Raw genomic sequence first — 16,773 nt, 5'->3', positions numbered from 1 at the left:
AGAAATTGCCAAGAAACTGAAGACCTTGTACAACGCTGTGTACTACTCCGTTCACAGAACAGCGCAAACTGGCTCTAACCAGAATAGAAAGAGGGAGTGGGAGGCCCCGGTGCACAACAGAGCAAGAGAACAAGTGCATTAGAGTGTCTAGTTTGAGAAACAGACGCCTCACAAGTCCTCAACTGACAGCTTCATTAAACAGTACCCGCAAAACAAGTCTCAATGTCAACAGTGACAAGGCGACTCTGGGATGTTGGCCAATGTCTACAATGTATTTCTTGTTCAATGAACCACAAACAATTAATGAACATGCACCTGTGGAATGGTTGTTAAGACACTAACAGCTTACAGACGGTAGGCAATTAAGGTCACAGTTATGAAAACGTAGGACACTAAAGAGGCCTTTCTACTGACTGAAAAAAAACAAAAGAAATATGCCCAGGGTCCCTGCTCATCTGCGTGAACGTGCCTTAGGCATGCTGCAAGGAGGCATGAGGACTGCAGATGTGGCCAGGGCAATAAATTGCAATGTCTGTACTGTGAGACGCCTAAGACAGCGCTACAGGGAGACAGGACGGACAGCTGATCGTCCTCGCAGTGGCAGACCACGTGTAACAACACCTGCACAGGATCAGTACATCCGAACATCACACCAGCGAGACAGGTACAGGATGGCAACAACAACTGCCCGAGTTACACCAGGAACGCACAATCCCTCCATCAGTGCTCAGACTGTCCGCAATAGGCTGAGAAAGGCTGGACTGAGGGCTTGTAGGCCTGTTGTAAGGCAGGTCCCCACCAGATATCACCGGCAACAACGTCGCCTATGGGCACAAACCCACCGTCGCTGGACCAGACAGGAAGGCAAAAAGTGCTCTTCACACGACGAGTCGCGGTTTTGTCTCACCAGAGGTGAGCGGATTCGCGTTTATCGTCGAAGGAATGAGCGTTACACCGAGGCCTGTACTCTGGAGCGGGATCGATGTACTCTGGAGCGGGATCAATTTGGAGGTGGAGGGTCCGTCATGGTCTGGTGTGTCACAGCATCATCGGACTGAACTTGTTGTCATCGCATGCAATCTCAAAGCTGTGCGTTACAGGGAAGACATCCTCCTCCCTCATGTGGTACCCTTCCTGCAGGCTCATCCTGACATGACCCTCCAGCATGACAATGCCACCAGACATACTGCTCGTTCTGTGCGTGATTTCCTGCAAGACAGGAATGTCAATGTTCTGCCATGGCCAGCGAAGAGCCCGGATCTCAATACCATTGAGCACGTCTGGGACCTGTTGGATCGGAGGGTGAGGGCATGGGCCATTACCCCCAGAAATGTACGGGAACTTGCACGTGCCTTGGTGGAAGAGTGGGGAAACATCTCACAGCAAGAACGGGCAAATCTGGTGCAGTCCATGAGGAGGAGATGCACTGCAGTACTTAATGCAGCTGGTGGCCACACCAGATACTGACTGTTACTTTTGATTTTGAAAATAAAAAATAAACACAGTTGACAGTGAGAGGAAGTTTCTTTTTTTGCTGAGTTTAGATGTGTATAGTGTAATTGATGTGTATATAGATGTGTATAGAGTAATTGTTGTGTATTGATGTGTTTGACAGGTCATTGTAAATAAGAATCTGTTCTTAATTGACGTACCTGTATAAATAAAGGTGACATACTAACACGAAATCCAATTCGGCTGCGCGTGTGCGCCATCGTGCATAAATGTATTTTGTCCCCCTACACCAAACGCGACCACGACACTCAGGTTAAAATATCAAAACAAACTCTGAACCAATTACATTAATTTGGGGACAGATCGAAAAGCATTAAACATTTATGGCAATTTAGCTAGTTAGCTTGCACTTGCTAGCTAATTTGTCCTATTTAGCTAGCTTGATGTTGCTAGTTAATTTGTCCTGGGACATAAACATTGAGTTGTAATTTTTCCTGAAAAAGGTCCTCTTCTCCGACAATTAATCCACACATAAAACGGTCAACTGAATCGTTCCTAGTCATCTCTCCTCCTTCCAGGATTTTTCATCTTTGAACTTAAATGGTGATGGCATCTAAACTTTCATAGTATTACCACAACAACCGGCAACACAGTTCGTCTTTCAATCACCCACGTGGGTATAACCAATGAGGAGATGGCACGTGGGTACCTGCTTCTATAAACCAATGAGGAGATGGGAGAGGCAGGACTTGCAGCGCGATCTGCGTCACAAATAGAACTGACTTCTATTTTAGCCCTTGGCAATGCAGACGCTCGTTGACACGCGCGAGCAGTGTGGATGCAATAATTGAATAACATAGATTTCTAAATGTATTTTGAGACGCAAGCGGTGTAGTCAGGGTATAACATTGACAGACACTGGCCTCCGGAGTGGCACAGTGGTCTAAGGCACTGCATTGCAGTGTTAGCTGGTTCAAATCCAGGCTCTGTCGCAGCCGGCCACGACCGGGAGAATAACTGGCCTAGCGTCGTCCAGGTTAGGGGAGGGTTTGGCCGGCAGGGATGTCCTTGTCTCATCGCGCACTAGCGACTCTGGTGGCGGGCTGGGCGCAGTGCACACTGACACGGTCACCAGGTGTACGGTGTTTCCTCCGACACATTGGTGCGGCTGGCTTCCAGGTTAAGCGGACATTGTGTCAAGAATCAGTGCGGCTTGGTTGGGTTGTGTTTCGGAGGACGCACAGGAGTTGCAGTGATGAGACAAGACTAACTCCTAATTGGATACCATGAAATTGGGGAGAAAAAAAATATATAATAAAAAATGTATAAAATAATTCTCTCAAAGTGTTCACTCCTCATGGTTTTAAAAGGACTGGTGTGAGGAATATGGTGGAAACTCCCTCCTCCCATGCATGCACCGAACCAACGCTTTTAAATGACATGAGTGAATGCCTTCTATGAGAAGGGTAGAGAATCGGAACGCAGCCACAGACAGACAGAGACACTGACCTTAATGTCAGTGACGATACGGCTGGGAGCTGGCGAGTCCAGAGAAGCACCGTTCGTCGGCGTATCCTCCGTTTGCTCCTTCCCCCTCTTCTCTCGCTCCTCCAGAACCCCGTTCTCCTTCTCCTCCTCTGCCTTCTGTCTCTCCAACCTCCTCCTCTCCTGAGTCCTGTTCTCTTCCTCCTTCCTCCTCTTCTTCTCCAGCTCCTCATTTTCCTTCTCCTGGTTCTCCCGGCGTTCCCGCTCTCTCCACTCCTCCTCGGTGCGGCGTTCCTGTTTGCGTTGTTCCTGCTCTCTCCGGGCCTTCTCCATCAGAGCAGCCGTCTCCGTGTGGATCTGACCACGCTCCTCGTCCGTCAGCGGGACCGACGGGTCAAAGGCCGGTTTGACCGAGCGGTTGGGTTGGGGTACAGACGGGCCATTCTGGGAGGAGGGGGGCAGGTCCCTGGGGAGGGCATCCTGGGAGGGTTTAGACCCGTCTGAGACTCTGACTGATGGCTTCTTGGTACGGTCAATCTGGGGAAGCGAGGAACGGGAGGAGGGGGTAACAAACAGGGATGATTAAGCTTTCAATTAGACATTTGAAGAACAATAAAAAGCAGAAATGAAAGTGATGACATTAACACAGTCTTTCTTAACTATTGAGAACTAGGAAAATGCTACCAATATCTCATTGTGACGTTCTCTTGAAATATATTTGAAGGGATAGTTTACCCAAATGACAACTGGTTTCCTTATCCTGTAAGCAGTCTATAAAGGTATGAGAGTGATCCATGATTTAGTTTAGTTTCCCTGGCACTGTTTTCAAACGCTATTGTTTTATGATGCGTCACAAATCCAATGCAAGCCATGGTACCTAATACATGACCATTTTTCACACATGTCCAAATCAACCTAAGTATCTAAAATGGATTGTGTAGCTCATCAAAGTTACTTATAGATGCTTTGGATGTGTGAAAAATTCAAATAAAGGATACTATGACTTGAAACCAAACCAAAATCGTGGATTGCTGTCATACTTTGTCCATAGACTGCTTACAGGGTAATGAAACCAATGTCATCTTGTGATTTTGGTAAACTATCCTTTTAATATATTTAAAAGCTAAATATTAATTGAATGAATGATAAAAATAAACAAATGCATGAGCTCGTGCAGTTACCTGTGGGGTGTGCTTGCCTGTCCCTCCAGGCTGGCTGGGTGTCCCTGGACCGGCTCCAGGGTCCTTCTTGCTCTGGTCTACTCCAGGCTGAGTGGGCCCTGTGTGGGGTGAGTCTGTGGCGTCTGCCTCCGTCCATGTGGAGGGGGTCTCAGGGTGGGAGGGGGTCAGATCCTCCAGGGGGGCACCGTTCACCTGTACGCTACCCAGGGAGGCAGGGGGAGCCTGGGGTTCAGGGTCCGGCTCGAGGGGAGGGGGGGTTGGAGGTTTGGGCTCCTCCAGTGACGGGTAGCTGAAGTTCACTGCTCAACAGAAAACATGAACAAGTAATGCTACAATAACTACTACTGAAGTCATGGTTTGGCTCTCTAACTGAATCCAACAGAGGTCTAAACCAAATCACATGTTATTGGTCACATACACATGGTTAGCAATGTTATTGGTCACATACACATGGTTAGCAGATGTTATTGGTCACATACACATGGTTAGCAGATGTTATTGGTCACATACACATGGTTAACAGATGTTAATGCGAGTGTAGCGAAATGCTTGTGCTTCTAGTTCTGACAGTGCAGTAATATCTAACAAGTAATCTAACAATTCCCCAACAACTACTTTATACACACAATCTAAAGGGGTGAATGAGAATATGTACACTACCATTCAAAAAAGTTTGGGGTCACTTAGAAATGTCCTTGTTTTTGAAAGAAAAGCTACTTTTTTGTCCATTAAAATAACATCAAATTGATCAGAAATACAGTGTAGACATTGTCAATGTTGTAAATGACTATTGTAGCTGGAAATGGCATGAAAATGACATGAGTTTGTGTGTTATTAGTTTAAGCGCACTGTCTGTCTGTCTATTGTTGTGACTCAGATGAAGATCAGATCAAATTTTATGACCAAAGGGTTCACATACTTTTTCTTCCCCCTGTACACACACAGTCTACTACCCTACCCTGGGTTCAATTACACCAGGAGAAAAATGAGATGTCAAAGTTGAACACCATGCTAAAACTGAGCTAACTGACACAATGTGGGATCAACTCCATCAACACTACATGGAACCAAGCTGAAGTAGCATATACACTTAAAAAGGAAAGATTGAATCATTTTCAATGTTACATCCTATTTGTGAATCTCTGATGTTCTATCGATTCCTGGGGTCATGTCATGGTTTCATGTGTCTCTGAGCTAGTCACCGTTAAAGCAGGCAGAGTCATACCGGCTGTATTTCTGCAGGCAGAGTCATACCGGCTGTATTTCTGCAGGCAGAGTCATACCGGCTGTATTTCTGCAGGCAGAGTCATACCGGCTGTATTTCTGCAGGCAGAGTCATACCGGCTGTATTTCTGCAGGCAGAGTCATACCGGCTGTATTTCTGCAGGCAGCGTCATACCGGCTGTATTTCTGCAGGCAGAGTCATACCGGCTGTATTTCTGCAAGCAGAGTCATACCGGCTGTATTTCTGCAGGCAGAGTCATACCGGCTGTATTTCTGCAGGCAGAGTCATACCGGCTGTATTTCTGCAGGCAGAGTCATACCGGCTGTATTTCTGCAGGCAGAGTCATACCGGCTGTATTTCTGCAGGCAGAGTCATACCGGCTGTATTTCTGCAAGCAGAGTCATACCGGCTGTATTTCTGCAGGCAGAGTCATACCGGCTGTATTTCTGCAGGCAGAGTCATACCGGCTGTATTTCTGCAGGCAGAGTCATACCGGCTGTATTTCTGCAGGCAGAGTCATACCGGCTGTATTTCTGCAGGCAGAGTCATACCGGCTGTATTTCTGCAGGCAGAGTCATACCGGCTGTATTTCTGCAGGCAGAGTCATACCGGCTGTATTTCTGCAGGCAGAGTCATACCGGCTGTGGTTAAGGGGTACTCATACTGTGGGAGGGTGCTGTAGTTGTGTGTTCGGGGGGTTAGGGTGAGGGTTATGGTTAGGGTAATGGTTAAGGGGTACTCATACTGTGGGAGGGTGCTGTAGCTGTGTGTTCGGGGGGTTAAGGTGAGGGTTAAGGTAATGGTTAATGGGTACTCATACTGTGGGAGGGTGCTGTAGTTGTGTGTTCGGGGGGTTAGGGTGAGGGTTAAGGTTAGGGTAATGGTTAAGGGGTACTCATACTGTGGGAGGGTGCTGTAGCTGTGTGTACGGGGGGTTAAGGTGAGGGTTAAGGTTAGGGTAATGGGTACTCATACTGTGGGAGGGTGCTGTAGCTGTGTGTTCGGGGGGTTAAGGTGAGGGTTAAGGTAATGGTTAATGGGTACTCATACTGTGGGAGGGTGCTGTAGCTGTGTGTTCGGGGGGTTAGGGTGAGGGTTAAGGTTAGGGTTACTCACGCTGTGGGAGGGTGCTGTAGTTGTGTGTTCGGGGCGGTCTGACTTTAGCGTTGGATGTGTACATGGGGTAGAAGAGGAGCCAGCTCTCATAGCCTCCCTCCAGGACCATGGGCTCACTACGCAGGATAGTGGTACTGTCCCACTGTGAAGCACACATTACCTCAATGGAAACACACATTACCTCAATGGAAACACACTGACTGAGGAAACATTGCAGGGAACACACATTCCTATGTTATGTTACCTTGTAGAGAGCATCTTTGAGGCTTTGTAAGGTGGTTCCCAGTTTGAGGTCAGCAACAGAGCTGAACCAGTCCAGTAGGATGATGTAATCTACGAACCCCCGTCTCTTCCACGTCTCTCTGGATGCAGCAGGTAGATTGGCCTCTATCTGGTTCACTGTGATGCTGTGGGAACAGAATAATGACCTGTTACCCTTGAGCAGGGGTGCACAACACATGGCCCACGGGCTGAATGTGGCCCCAGAGAAGACAGCTTGAAGCCCGTAGTGTTTATTAGTATTTTTTAATACATTTATTTGGGCATGGTCAGAGTGGAGACCTGGATCAACCATACATGTAACAACCCTCCATCCATTGCTCCCTCCGTACCCAGGATTAATAGCCTCCTCTGGGACACTGATGACAGTCTGGATGGGGACCTGGATCTGTGAGTCCTGGAAGTCTCGGAGGCAGCGGGCGTCCATCACAGTAACTGTAATGGCCTGGTCCTTCATCATCTTGAACAACCCCTCTGCTGTGATCCCTCCTGCTGGCACCGCAGCTAGGGAGGTAGGTACAGAGGAAGGGAGGGAGGGTGGTAGATACGGAGGGAGGTAGGTACGGAGGTAGGTACGGAGGTACGGAGGGAGGTAGGTACGGAGGGAGGTAGGTACGGAGGGGGGGAGGTAGGTATGTACGGAGGGGGGAGGTAGGTAGGTACGGAGGGAGGTAGGTACGGAGGGAGGTAGGTACGGAGGGAGGGAGGTAGGTACGGAGGGAGGGAGGTAGGTACAGAGGTAGGGAGGGGGGGAGGTAGGTATGTACGGAGAGGGGGAGGTAGGTAGGTACAGAGGGAGGGAGGTACGGAGGTAGGGAGGGGGGGTAGGTAGGTACGGGGGGGGTAGGTAGGTACGGAGGGGGGGTAGGTAGGTACGGAGGGGGGGAGAGAGGGAGGAACGGAGGGAGGGAGAGAGGGAGGTACGGAGGGAGGGAGAGAGGGAGGTACGGAGGGAGGGAGAGAGGGAGGTACGGAGGGAGGGAGAGAGAGAGAGGGAGGTACGGATGGAGAGAGAGAGGGAGGTATGGAAGGAGGGAGGGAGGTACGGAAGGAGGGAGGGAGGTACGGATGGAGAGAGGGAGGGAGGTATGGAAGGAGGGAGGGAGGGAGGTACGGAGGGAGAGAGGGAGGGAGGTACGGATGGAGGGAGAGAGGTACGGAGGGAGAGAGAGAGGGAGGTACGGAGGGAGGGAGAGAGGGAGGTACGGAGGGAGAGAGAGAGGGAGGTACGGAGGGAGGGAGAGAGGTACGGAGGGAGAGAGAGAGGTACGGAGGGAGAGAAGGGATCAAAAAAAATATTGATTTCTCCATAAACATCAACCTGTTGTGTAAAACAACTTATATTCATGCCATAACTTCATATTACCTCAAATTCTTAAACTTTTAAAAAAGCATTTGAGTCAGTTTGCTGGTTACCATCCGTACCTTTTGAAGGTCCATTTTTCAACTCCTTCTGCTCTTTTACCTAGAACACAGAACATTACAACTGAGACCACAGCATCTTAAAGGACCAACTCTCAACCACCACAACTGGTGCTGACAGGGAGGGTGTCGACCACAACTGGTGCTGACAGGGAGGGTGTCGACCACAACTGGTGCTGACAGGGAGGGTGTCGACCACAACTGGTGCTGACAGGGAGGGTGTCGACCACAACTGGTGCTGACAGGGAGGGTGTCGACCACAACTGGTGCTGACAGGGAGGGTGTCGACCACAACTGGTGCTGACAGGGAGGGTGTCGACCACAACTGGTGCTGACAGGGAGGGTGTCGACCACAACTGGTGCTGACAGGGAGGGTGTCGACCACAACTGGTGCTGACAGGGAGGGTGTCGACCACAACTGGTGCTGACAGGGAGGGTGTCGACCACAACTGGTGCTGACAGGGAGGGTGTCGACCACAACTGGTGCTGACAGGGAGGGTGTCGACCACAACTGGTGCTGACAGGGAGGGTGTCGACCACAACTGGTGCAGACAGGCAGGGTGTCGACCACAACTGGTGCAGACAGGCAGGGTGTCGACCACAACTGGTGCTGACAGGTAGGGTGTCAACAACTGGTGCTGACAGGGAGGGTGTCGACCACAACTGGTGCTGACAGGGAGGGTGTAAACACTCACCTCAATAACACACAGAACAGAAACATGCTTCACTAAACTCTGATTTGTTAAGGCGTCATTCAGGTGTTTATATCATATGTATTTATATTTAACAATCAAACACATTACTGGAGATAATTCAAGCGGATCACAATCTATTTATTACAGTGTAATAAACATTAACCTTTGGATTCAAACATTGTTTTTAAATCATCTGTGTCATCTGCACAGGAAAAACACTGACGTGTGAACCATTATATCATGACCTAACAGAAAAGACCAACCCGGACACTTCCTTTTCCAGTACCACTTGCTTATCTAAGCTTATGTATCGACCTCACAGCCTTCGTCAGAGCTTTTGTGTCCTCGTCATCATTCATCATTTAGGGACCTACCTTCTTGATCTCTTTCCCTCCTTTCGGAGATGCCCTCCCTCCATCTTTCTCCACCTTATCCTCCCTCCTCTTCTTGTCCTCTTGTCTCTCTTTCTCCTCAAGTTTTTTGCGAACCTCGACTTCCTCGTACCTAAACACACACACAGGAAAACAGAGACAATAACCTGTAGAAACATTAGGCTGAGATTCTATAGCTTCAAATCAACGTATCTCCATCTTTGGCAAAGCCAATAGTCTCCTTCAGCCATTCAGGGCTATTGAAGTTCAGCTAAAACCTATGCCAACAGAATACCAGTTGTTTTAGTAACACTCAGGACAAAGTGCACAAAGTCAACGTAATGTCTGTGAATAAATGATGACGACAACACAGAAGCCAGGGCACCAACCTGAGTTTAAGGCTTTCAGAGAGCTTCTCGGCTTCCTCTATGGCTTTTTTAAAGCTGGTGGGCCCCAGCAGGGACAGGAAAAACTCCTGGGACAACAGAGAGGAAAGGCGCTTCAGATGACAGCGGTCTCAACAACAGAAGAAACAGCTAGCCAAAATCAATACACTGTGTCATTGACAAACAGAATGACATTTCACAAGTCAGTGAAAATCAAGTACCTTTAGTATTGATCGTTAACGTGACACCTGCAGCATCCACTTCGACTAAGACAGTACCATTCTATAACCAATCAGAAAATCAATAGACCGTGCCATCACGGTAGGAAGCCTTTTCCTTGTATGGTTTGAGCCCTCACTATGGCCAGTATCATAACAGTCCTGTGTGGGAGTGTGGCTCATCACTAGTTCTGCAGTCTACAAGCACATAGCCCATGTCGGCATGGGGTTGAATCCCTCTTCACCCACTACTTCCCACCTGTTGTACCCTCTACATGCTGCGTCCCCCATTCCATTCCTACAGTGTGAAAAACCACTGAATACATGGGGAGATGGGAGCTCCGTCTCCTTTAAGACATATCCTATGGCTTGAACCCTCTCTGTGGTCTGAGTAGCAAAACATGGGTCGTATTTACTAGGGACCAAATGGAAGAACAGGGAGGGTTTATAACCTGAAAGTGTCCATATAACAAACACTTGTTTTCGACAAGGCTACATCTTGGTATGGGGGGGGGGGGGGGGGGAATAATGGACCACGGTTGGTACCTGTTGCTGCTTGAAGTCGGGCCTCTTCTTGATGAGATCATAAACCGTTAGGTATTTCATGTAGAGAACATAGGCCTTCTCCTCGTCTCCATCCAGACGACACTCCTCCGCAGCCTTGAAGATCTTACAGGCACTCTGGACATAGCTGCAACACACAATAGAACATTTACTGTACACTTTTGGACATAGCTGGAGAATTGAACACAGAACTGTTACCAGGACCATACAGACACTGACTGCTCACAACAGGCCTGTTACCAGGACCATACAGACACTGGCTGCCCACAACAGACCTGTTACCAGGACCATACAGACACTGGCTGCCCACAACAGACCTGTTACCAGGACCATACAGACACTGGCTGCCCACAACAGACCTGTTACCAGGACCATACAGACACTGGCTGCCCACAACAGACCTGTTACCAGGACCATACAGACACTGGCTGCCCACAACAGACCTGTTACCAGGACCATACAGACACTGGCTGCCCACAACAGGCCTGTTACCAGGACCATACAGACACTGGCTGCCCACAACAGGCCTGTTACCAGGACCATACAGACACTGGCTGCCCACAACAGGCCTGTTACCAGGACCATACAGACACTGGCTGCCCACAACAGGCCTGTTACCAGGACCATACAGACACTGGCTGCCCACAACAGGCCTGTTACCAAGACCATACAGACACTCCAGGTAGGTTGCAGTTCTGGAATACGGTGGCACTGGAGGATAATGGGTTCCTGGTAGTTTGACGTTTAATTCTTCTCAAGTCTTTTGCAGTTAATTTGCGCCTTTTCTTCCCCATGCGTTTTTTGCGCCCCAGTTGACTATTCGCAACAAAACGTTTGAATGTCCGGTGTTCACACCTCAATAGTTTAGCTATTTAAAGAGTGTCGCATCCGTCTGAAAGGCATTTTACATGTTTGGTTTTTCAGTGTCAGTTAAATTTCTTTTTTGGCCCATTATACCTGAGGAAATGAGGCTGCCTAATAATTATGCACACCTTGATATAAGGTGTTATTCACTTTCGCCACACCCTCCCTCATTACACAAATACATATCACCTGAAAATGATTAAATCCAATAAGCATTCAAGTTTATATGGTTTGGAGTTCGAAAATGTGAATAGAAACAATGATAAGATCAGAATACTCACTTGCCTAATAATTGTGCACGCAGTGTAGCTTACCTCTTGGTGTTGATTTTGTCAGGCTTGACTTCAGCTTTCTTGTTGAGGTCCCCCAGGTTAGTAGAGAGGTACAAGTCCTTCACCCCACTGGACACCGCAGGCATCTTCAATGGTGGGTTATATATCAAAAGATCACCAGCACTGTACAATGTTCACATATTCCAGTCCTCACCTCTCTGGAAAGACAAAACAACTGAATCAAATAGCTTTTATTATTATTAGTAACCCCTTGCCTGCCCCATTCAGAGGCCAACGACCTTTAGCACCGATTGATGAGGCATCTTCTTCCAGGGGGACTTTTTTTTAAGAGCCCAGACGGTCGGTCTGAACATTAACATGCGTCGCTTGTAGTACGTTTTTGGAAACTTAAGGAGGAAGGCCACCAGAAATGAGTTGGAACTGAAATATACCGTCAGTTGCAACTGTGATAAAGCCGGTGTGGGATAATCAAATGGATGTACGTTTTGAAGTGGCTGTCCTATATCTGAGAGAAATAAGAAAGATGAGGACTTTTTAGGATTTGTTTAACAAATATTTAACCACTAATTTATTTATTTTATTTTTGTTGACTAAAGTACTTCCATTCATGTTTTAACCGGTACCGGGCTGCCTACAGACACGTCTAGTGAGGCTGGTACCGGGCTGCCCACAGACACGTCTAGTGAGGCTGGTACCGGGCTGCCTACAGACACGTCTAGTGAGGCTGGTACCGGGCTGCCCACAGACACGTCTAGTGAGGCTGGTACCGGGCTGCCCACAGACACGTCTAGTGAGGCTGGTACCGGGCTGCCTACAGACACGTCTAGTGAGGCTGGTACCGGGCTGCCTACAGACACGTCTAGTGAGGCTGGTACCGGGCTGCCCACAGACACGTCTAGTGAGGCTGGTACCGGGCTGCCCACAGACACGTCTAGTGAGGCTGGTACCGGGCTGCCCACAGACACGTCTAGTGAGGCTGGTACCGGGCTGCCCACAGACACGTCTAGTGAGGCTGGTACCGGGCTGCCCACAGACACGTCTAGTGAGGCTGGTACCGGGCTGCCCACAGACACGTCTAGTGAGGCTGGTACCGGGCTGCCTACAGACACGTCTAGTCAGGCTGGTACCGGGCTGCCTACAGACACGTCTAGTCAGGCTGGTACCGGGCTGCCTACAGACACGTCTAGTCAGGCTGGTACCGGGCTGCCTACAGACACGTCTAGTCAGGCTGGTACCGGGCTGCCTACAGACACGTCTAGTCAGGCTGGTACCGGGCTGCCTACAGACACGTCTAGTCAGGCTGGTACCGGGCTGCCTACAGACACGTCTAGTCAGGCTGGTACCGGGCTGCCTACAGACACGTCTAGTGAGGCTGGTACCGGGCTGCTTACAGTCTTGTGAGGCTTGTGGGCGTCCTAGAGCAAAACAACCGACATGTACGCATTTCGATGGAGGGATCATATGTGTGTGTAGCCTAAACTGTTCAGACGCTATAGACAGAAGTAGGCAGATCGGCCGTACCGACTTCAGACGAGTCCCATGAGGCTTGTGGGGGTCGTAGAGCAAAACAGATTAGTTAGTCATATTATACTATACTGTAAAGTGTTGGTCCCATGTTTCATGAACTGAAATAAAAGACCCCAGAAATGTTCCATATGCACAAAAAGCTTATTTCTCTCACATTTTATGCACAAATTTGTTTACATCCAAGTTAGTTAGCATTTCTCCTTTGCCAAGATAATCCATCCATCTGACAGGTGTGGAATATCAAGAAGCTGATTAAGCAGCATGACTATTACACAGGTGCACTTTGTGCAGGGGACAATAAAAGGCCGCTAAAATGTGGAGTTTTGTCCCACAACCCAATGACAGATGTCTCAAGTTGAGGGAGCGTGCAATTGGCATGCAGATGGCAGGAACGTCCTCCAGAGCTGTTGCCAGAGAATTAAATGTTAATTTCTCTACCATAAGCTGCCTCCAATGTCATTTTAGAGAATTTGTCAGTACGTCCAACCGGCCTGACAACCGCAGACCACGTGTAACCACGCCAGCCCAAGACCAATACATCTGGTTTCTTCACCTGCGGGATCGTCTGAGACCAGCCATTCGGACAGCTGATGAAACTGTGGGTTTGCGCAACCGAATCATTTCTGTACAAACTGTCAAAACCCGTCTCAGGGAAGCTCAACTGCTCGTTGTCCTCATCAGGGTCTTGCCTGACTACAGTTCAGCGTTGTGACCAACTTCAGTGGGAAAATGCTCACTTTTAAATGGCCACTGGGACGCTGGAAAAGGGAATACCGGTTTCAATTGTCCAGGACAGATGGCAGACAGTGTGTATGGCATCGCATGGGTGAGCAGTTTGCTGATTTCAACATTGTGAACCTAGTGCTCCATGGTGGTAGTGGGGTTATGGTATGGACAAGGCTGGCATAAGCTACAGATGAGCACAATTGCATTTTATCAATGGAAATTTGAATGCACAGAGATAGCGTGACGAGACCCTGAGGCCCATCGTCATGCCATTCATCCACCGCCAACACCTCATGTTTCCACATGATAATTAGGCCTGACCCCATTTAGTCGACTGGTCAATTGTTTGATTGATAGGCTGTTGGTCGACCAAGATTTATTTAGTCGAGCAGTAGCAAAAAAAATAAATGTTATGGTGTACAAGACACCTGTCTGATTGGCGCCTGTCTGATTGGACTGATCCATTGTAGAGGCCGTGGGGATGGAACAGTCCATCACTAAGACATGTGCTACTGAAATTCTATATGGTTACATAAGAACAATGGTGCAACACTAATAAAAATATTATTTTATCCAATACGCCTTCTCCCGTATTGGTTAGCGGTCACTGTCCAGAGTTCTGAAACATCAACAACATCATGTTGAATTGAGCCTTTTCCTGGACCATGTTGCTATGTGGATAATAGCATAGTTAACCAGCATATTGGTGTTGAGAACAATGCGGCAGAGGCAGCAGTGGAGTGAGGAGATGAGGAAACAGCACTTGCCTTAATTGTCTAAGGAAAGTGAGGAGCGAGGAAACCAACTTAATTAGTTCTATAATCAATAGCCTAAATGTGCCAGGCTTTATAAATCATCCATATCTACAGAAGACTGATCCTGCTTCATTTTTTCTCCCCAATTTGGATCTTGTCTCAACGCTGGAACTCCCCAACGGCTCGGGAGGCGAAGGTCGAGTCATTCGTCCTCCAAAACATGACCCACCATCAAGTTCATTTGTCACGTCCTCTGCATCCATTTTGCTGTCACATGTGTTCGGCGTTTGTTATAACTAATTTGTTGATGTGATTATGATATGCTATAGATCATGCCCTATTGTTCACGCGCATGCTATGCATACATGTGTCACGTAAAAAGAGCAAGGGTTGAGGGAATCGGGAATGTTTTTCCTAAACAAATTAGGGATTTTGGTAACAGAACTTTTCAGTCAGAAATGGCTGTAATTATGTTACAGCTTCAGTAACATGGACAGCACGACAAAGACTGTTGATGTTCTGTGGTGGTCGCTGCAGCAGGGAGGAGAGAGAGACAACGGTGCTAGTCACACAGTCACTCGCTGTCATTTTTTTTATCACAGCGCAGCAAGTCTGAGCACAATAAAATCAATTGCGGTTGGACTCCATCTAGTCATTCGCGTGTCTTAATGATTTAATCAAACAGTGCGCTTAAAGCATCAGACAAGCTCAGTGCATATAGTTCATTTAAAACACATTGGATGGGTCTATATATGGAAAAATACATGTCTTAAAATTTAGACCAATCGATTGGTCGAAAGAACAGACGATTCTCGGTCGACCAAGATTTTTGATAATGGACGGCCCCATGTCGCAAGAATCTCTACACAATTCGTGGAAGCTGAAAATGTCCCAGTTCTTCCATGGCCTGCATACTCACAAGACATGTCACTCATTGAGCATGTTTGGGATTCTCTGGATCGACGTGTATGACAGCGTGTTCCAGTTCCGGCCAATATCCAGAAACTATGCACAGCCATTAAAGAGGAGTGGGACAACATTCCACAGGCCACAATCAACAGCCCGATCAAATCTATACAAAGGAGATGTGTGGTGCTGCATGAGGCAAATGGTGGTCACACCAGATACTGACTGGTTCTTATTCACGCCCCTACCTTTTTGTGTTTTTAGAGGTATCTGTGACCAACAGATGCATATCTGTATTCCCAGTCATGTGAAATCCATAGATTAGGTCCTAATTTATTGAAATTGACTGATTTCCTTATATGAACTGTAACTCGTGAAAATAAAAAAAGTTGCATGTTGCGTTTATATTTTTGTTCAGTGTAGAACCATGTCCAATAGGTTTTTGACGTTTTTTGTTAGTAAGCGGTTGTTCTCTGAATGGTCAAGCAAAGTACTGTATTGCGATTTGTATTCCTGCTGGTCAATTTCCAGTGTAACGTTACGTATGATTATCTTTAGCAGTTCAGCATGGAGTAATGCATCCAAGCCAGATGTAAACATGAACTGTGCATTTAGCAAGGCTTCCTAGAACGAAACCACAGACAATTTATTTGACGAAAGTGTAAATATAATATGTGACATTGGACTTGCTACTAGCTAGTACGTTAGTAAAACTTTAAGTTAGCAAGCCAGGTAGCTTCCTAAGTAATGTTTAACCAGGAAGTGCAGTAGCTAGCCTACCCCCCATCTGTCAAGTTAGTTTGTTAGCAGGATAGCTAGCTTATTAGCTAAACTAGGCTAGCTAGCGTTCACTGTAGTTGTTTACTCGAACAGGCTCTGTCAGCTTGTGGATATTTAGCTAGGTAACGACGAAGACGTTATAACCGTAACTATAATGGCGAATAACCTCCAACAGTTATTGCAATGATGAGATAGCAAGTGAATACGTTTAAAAATAGGAAATAATACAACTTACCATAACGTTGCACTGTTGTCTTGTTCAGTTTTTTCTAGTGTTTTCCGCTAGTTACCACAGCCACAAAGTCAAAATTGGCTATGTCGTAAAAATGTATAAAAACAAAAATGTGTTTTTGGGGCTTAATTCAGGGTTAGGTTTAGGTATGTGCTTAGCAGTGTGGTTAGGTTTATAATCACATTTTAAGAAGATATATTTTAGAAACGGGCGGGGTTTGTGACTGTGTGGCTGTGGTAACTAGTGACGACCCCTAGTCAGCTGACTCCTGATTCCCGGAAGAACTCAAGGGGGCG

At 47.5% G+C, this 16,773-nt stretch overlaps 1 protein-coding gene across 4 annotated transcripts in view; it reads right to left on the bottom strand.

Moving 5' to 3' along the window:
- Positions 1-16,567, bottom strand: part of usp8 (ubiquitin specific peptidase 8) — a 39,060-nt gene extending 22,493 nt beyond the window's left edge. For all 4 annotated transcript variants that reach the window (XM_029743981.1, XM_029743982.1, XM_029743983.1 and 1 more), the window contains exons 1-11: positions 16,481-16,567; positions 11,573-11,748; positions 10,377-10,521; positions 9,616-9,701; positions 9,230-9,359; positions 8,164-8,203; positions 7,071-7,242; positions 6,704-6,866; positions 6,460-6,601; positions 4,119-4,417; positions 2,962-3,474 (exon numbers count right to left, since the gene is read on the bottom strand). In XM_029743981.1, the coding sequence (XP_029599841.1) occupies positions 2,962-3,474; positions 4,119-4,417; positions 6,460-6,601; positions 6,704-6,866; positions 7,071-7,242; positions 8,164-8,203; positions 9,230-9,359; positions 9,616-9,701; positions 10,377-10,521; positions 11,573-11,676 (1,794 nt within the window). In that variant the 5' untranslated portion in view covers positions 11,677-11,748; positions 16,481-16,567. The remainder of the gene's footprint in view (positions 1-2,961; positions 3,475-4,118; positions 4,418-6,459; positions 6,602-6,703; positions 6,867-7,070; positions 7,243-8,163; positions 8,204-9,229; positions 9,360-9,615; positions 9,702-10,376; positions 10,522-11,572; positions 11,749-16,480) is intronic.
- Between the last annotated feature and the right edge of the window lie 206 nt (positions 16,568-16,773).

The sequence above is a fragment of the Salmo trutta genome, unplaced genomic scaffold (genome assembly GCF_901001165.1).
Source record: "Salmo trutta unplaced genomic scaffold, fSalTru1.1, whole genome shotgun sequence".
NCBI classification, from domain to species: Eukaryota; Metazoa; Chordata; class Actinopteri; order Salmoniformes; family Salmonidae; genus Salmo; species Salmo trutta.
Note: the sequence above shows the minus strand (reverse complement) of the source record. Positions and strands in the feature narration are given on the sequence as shown.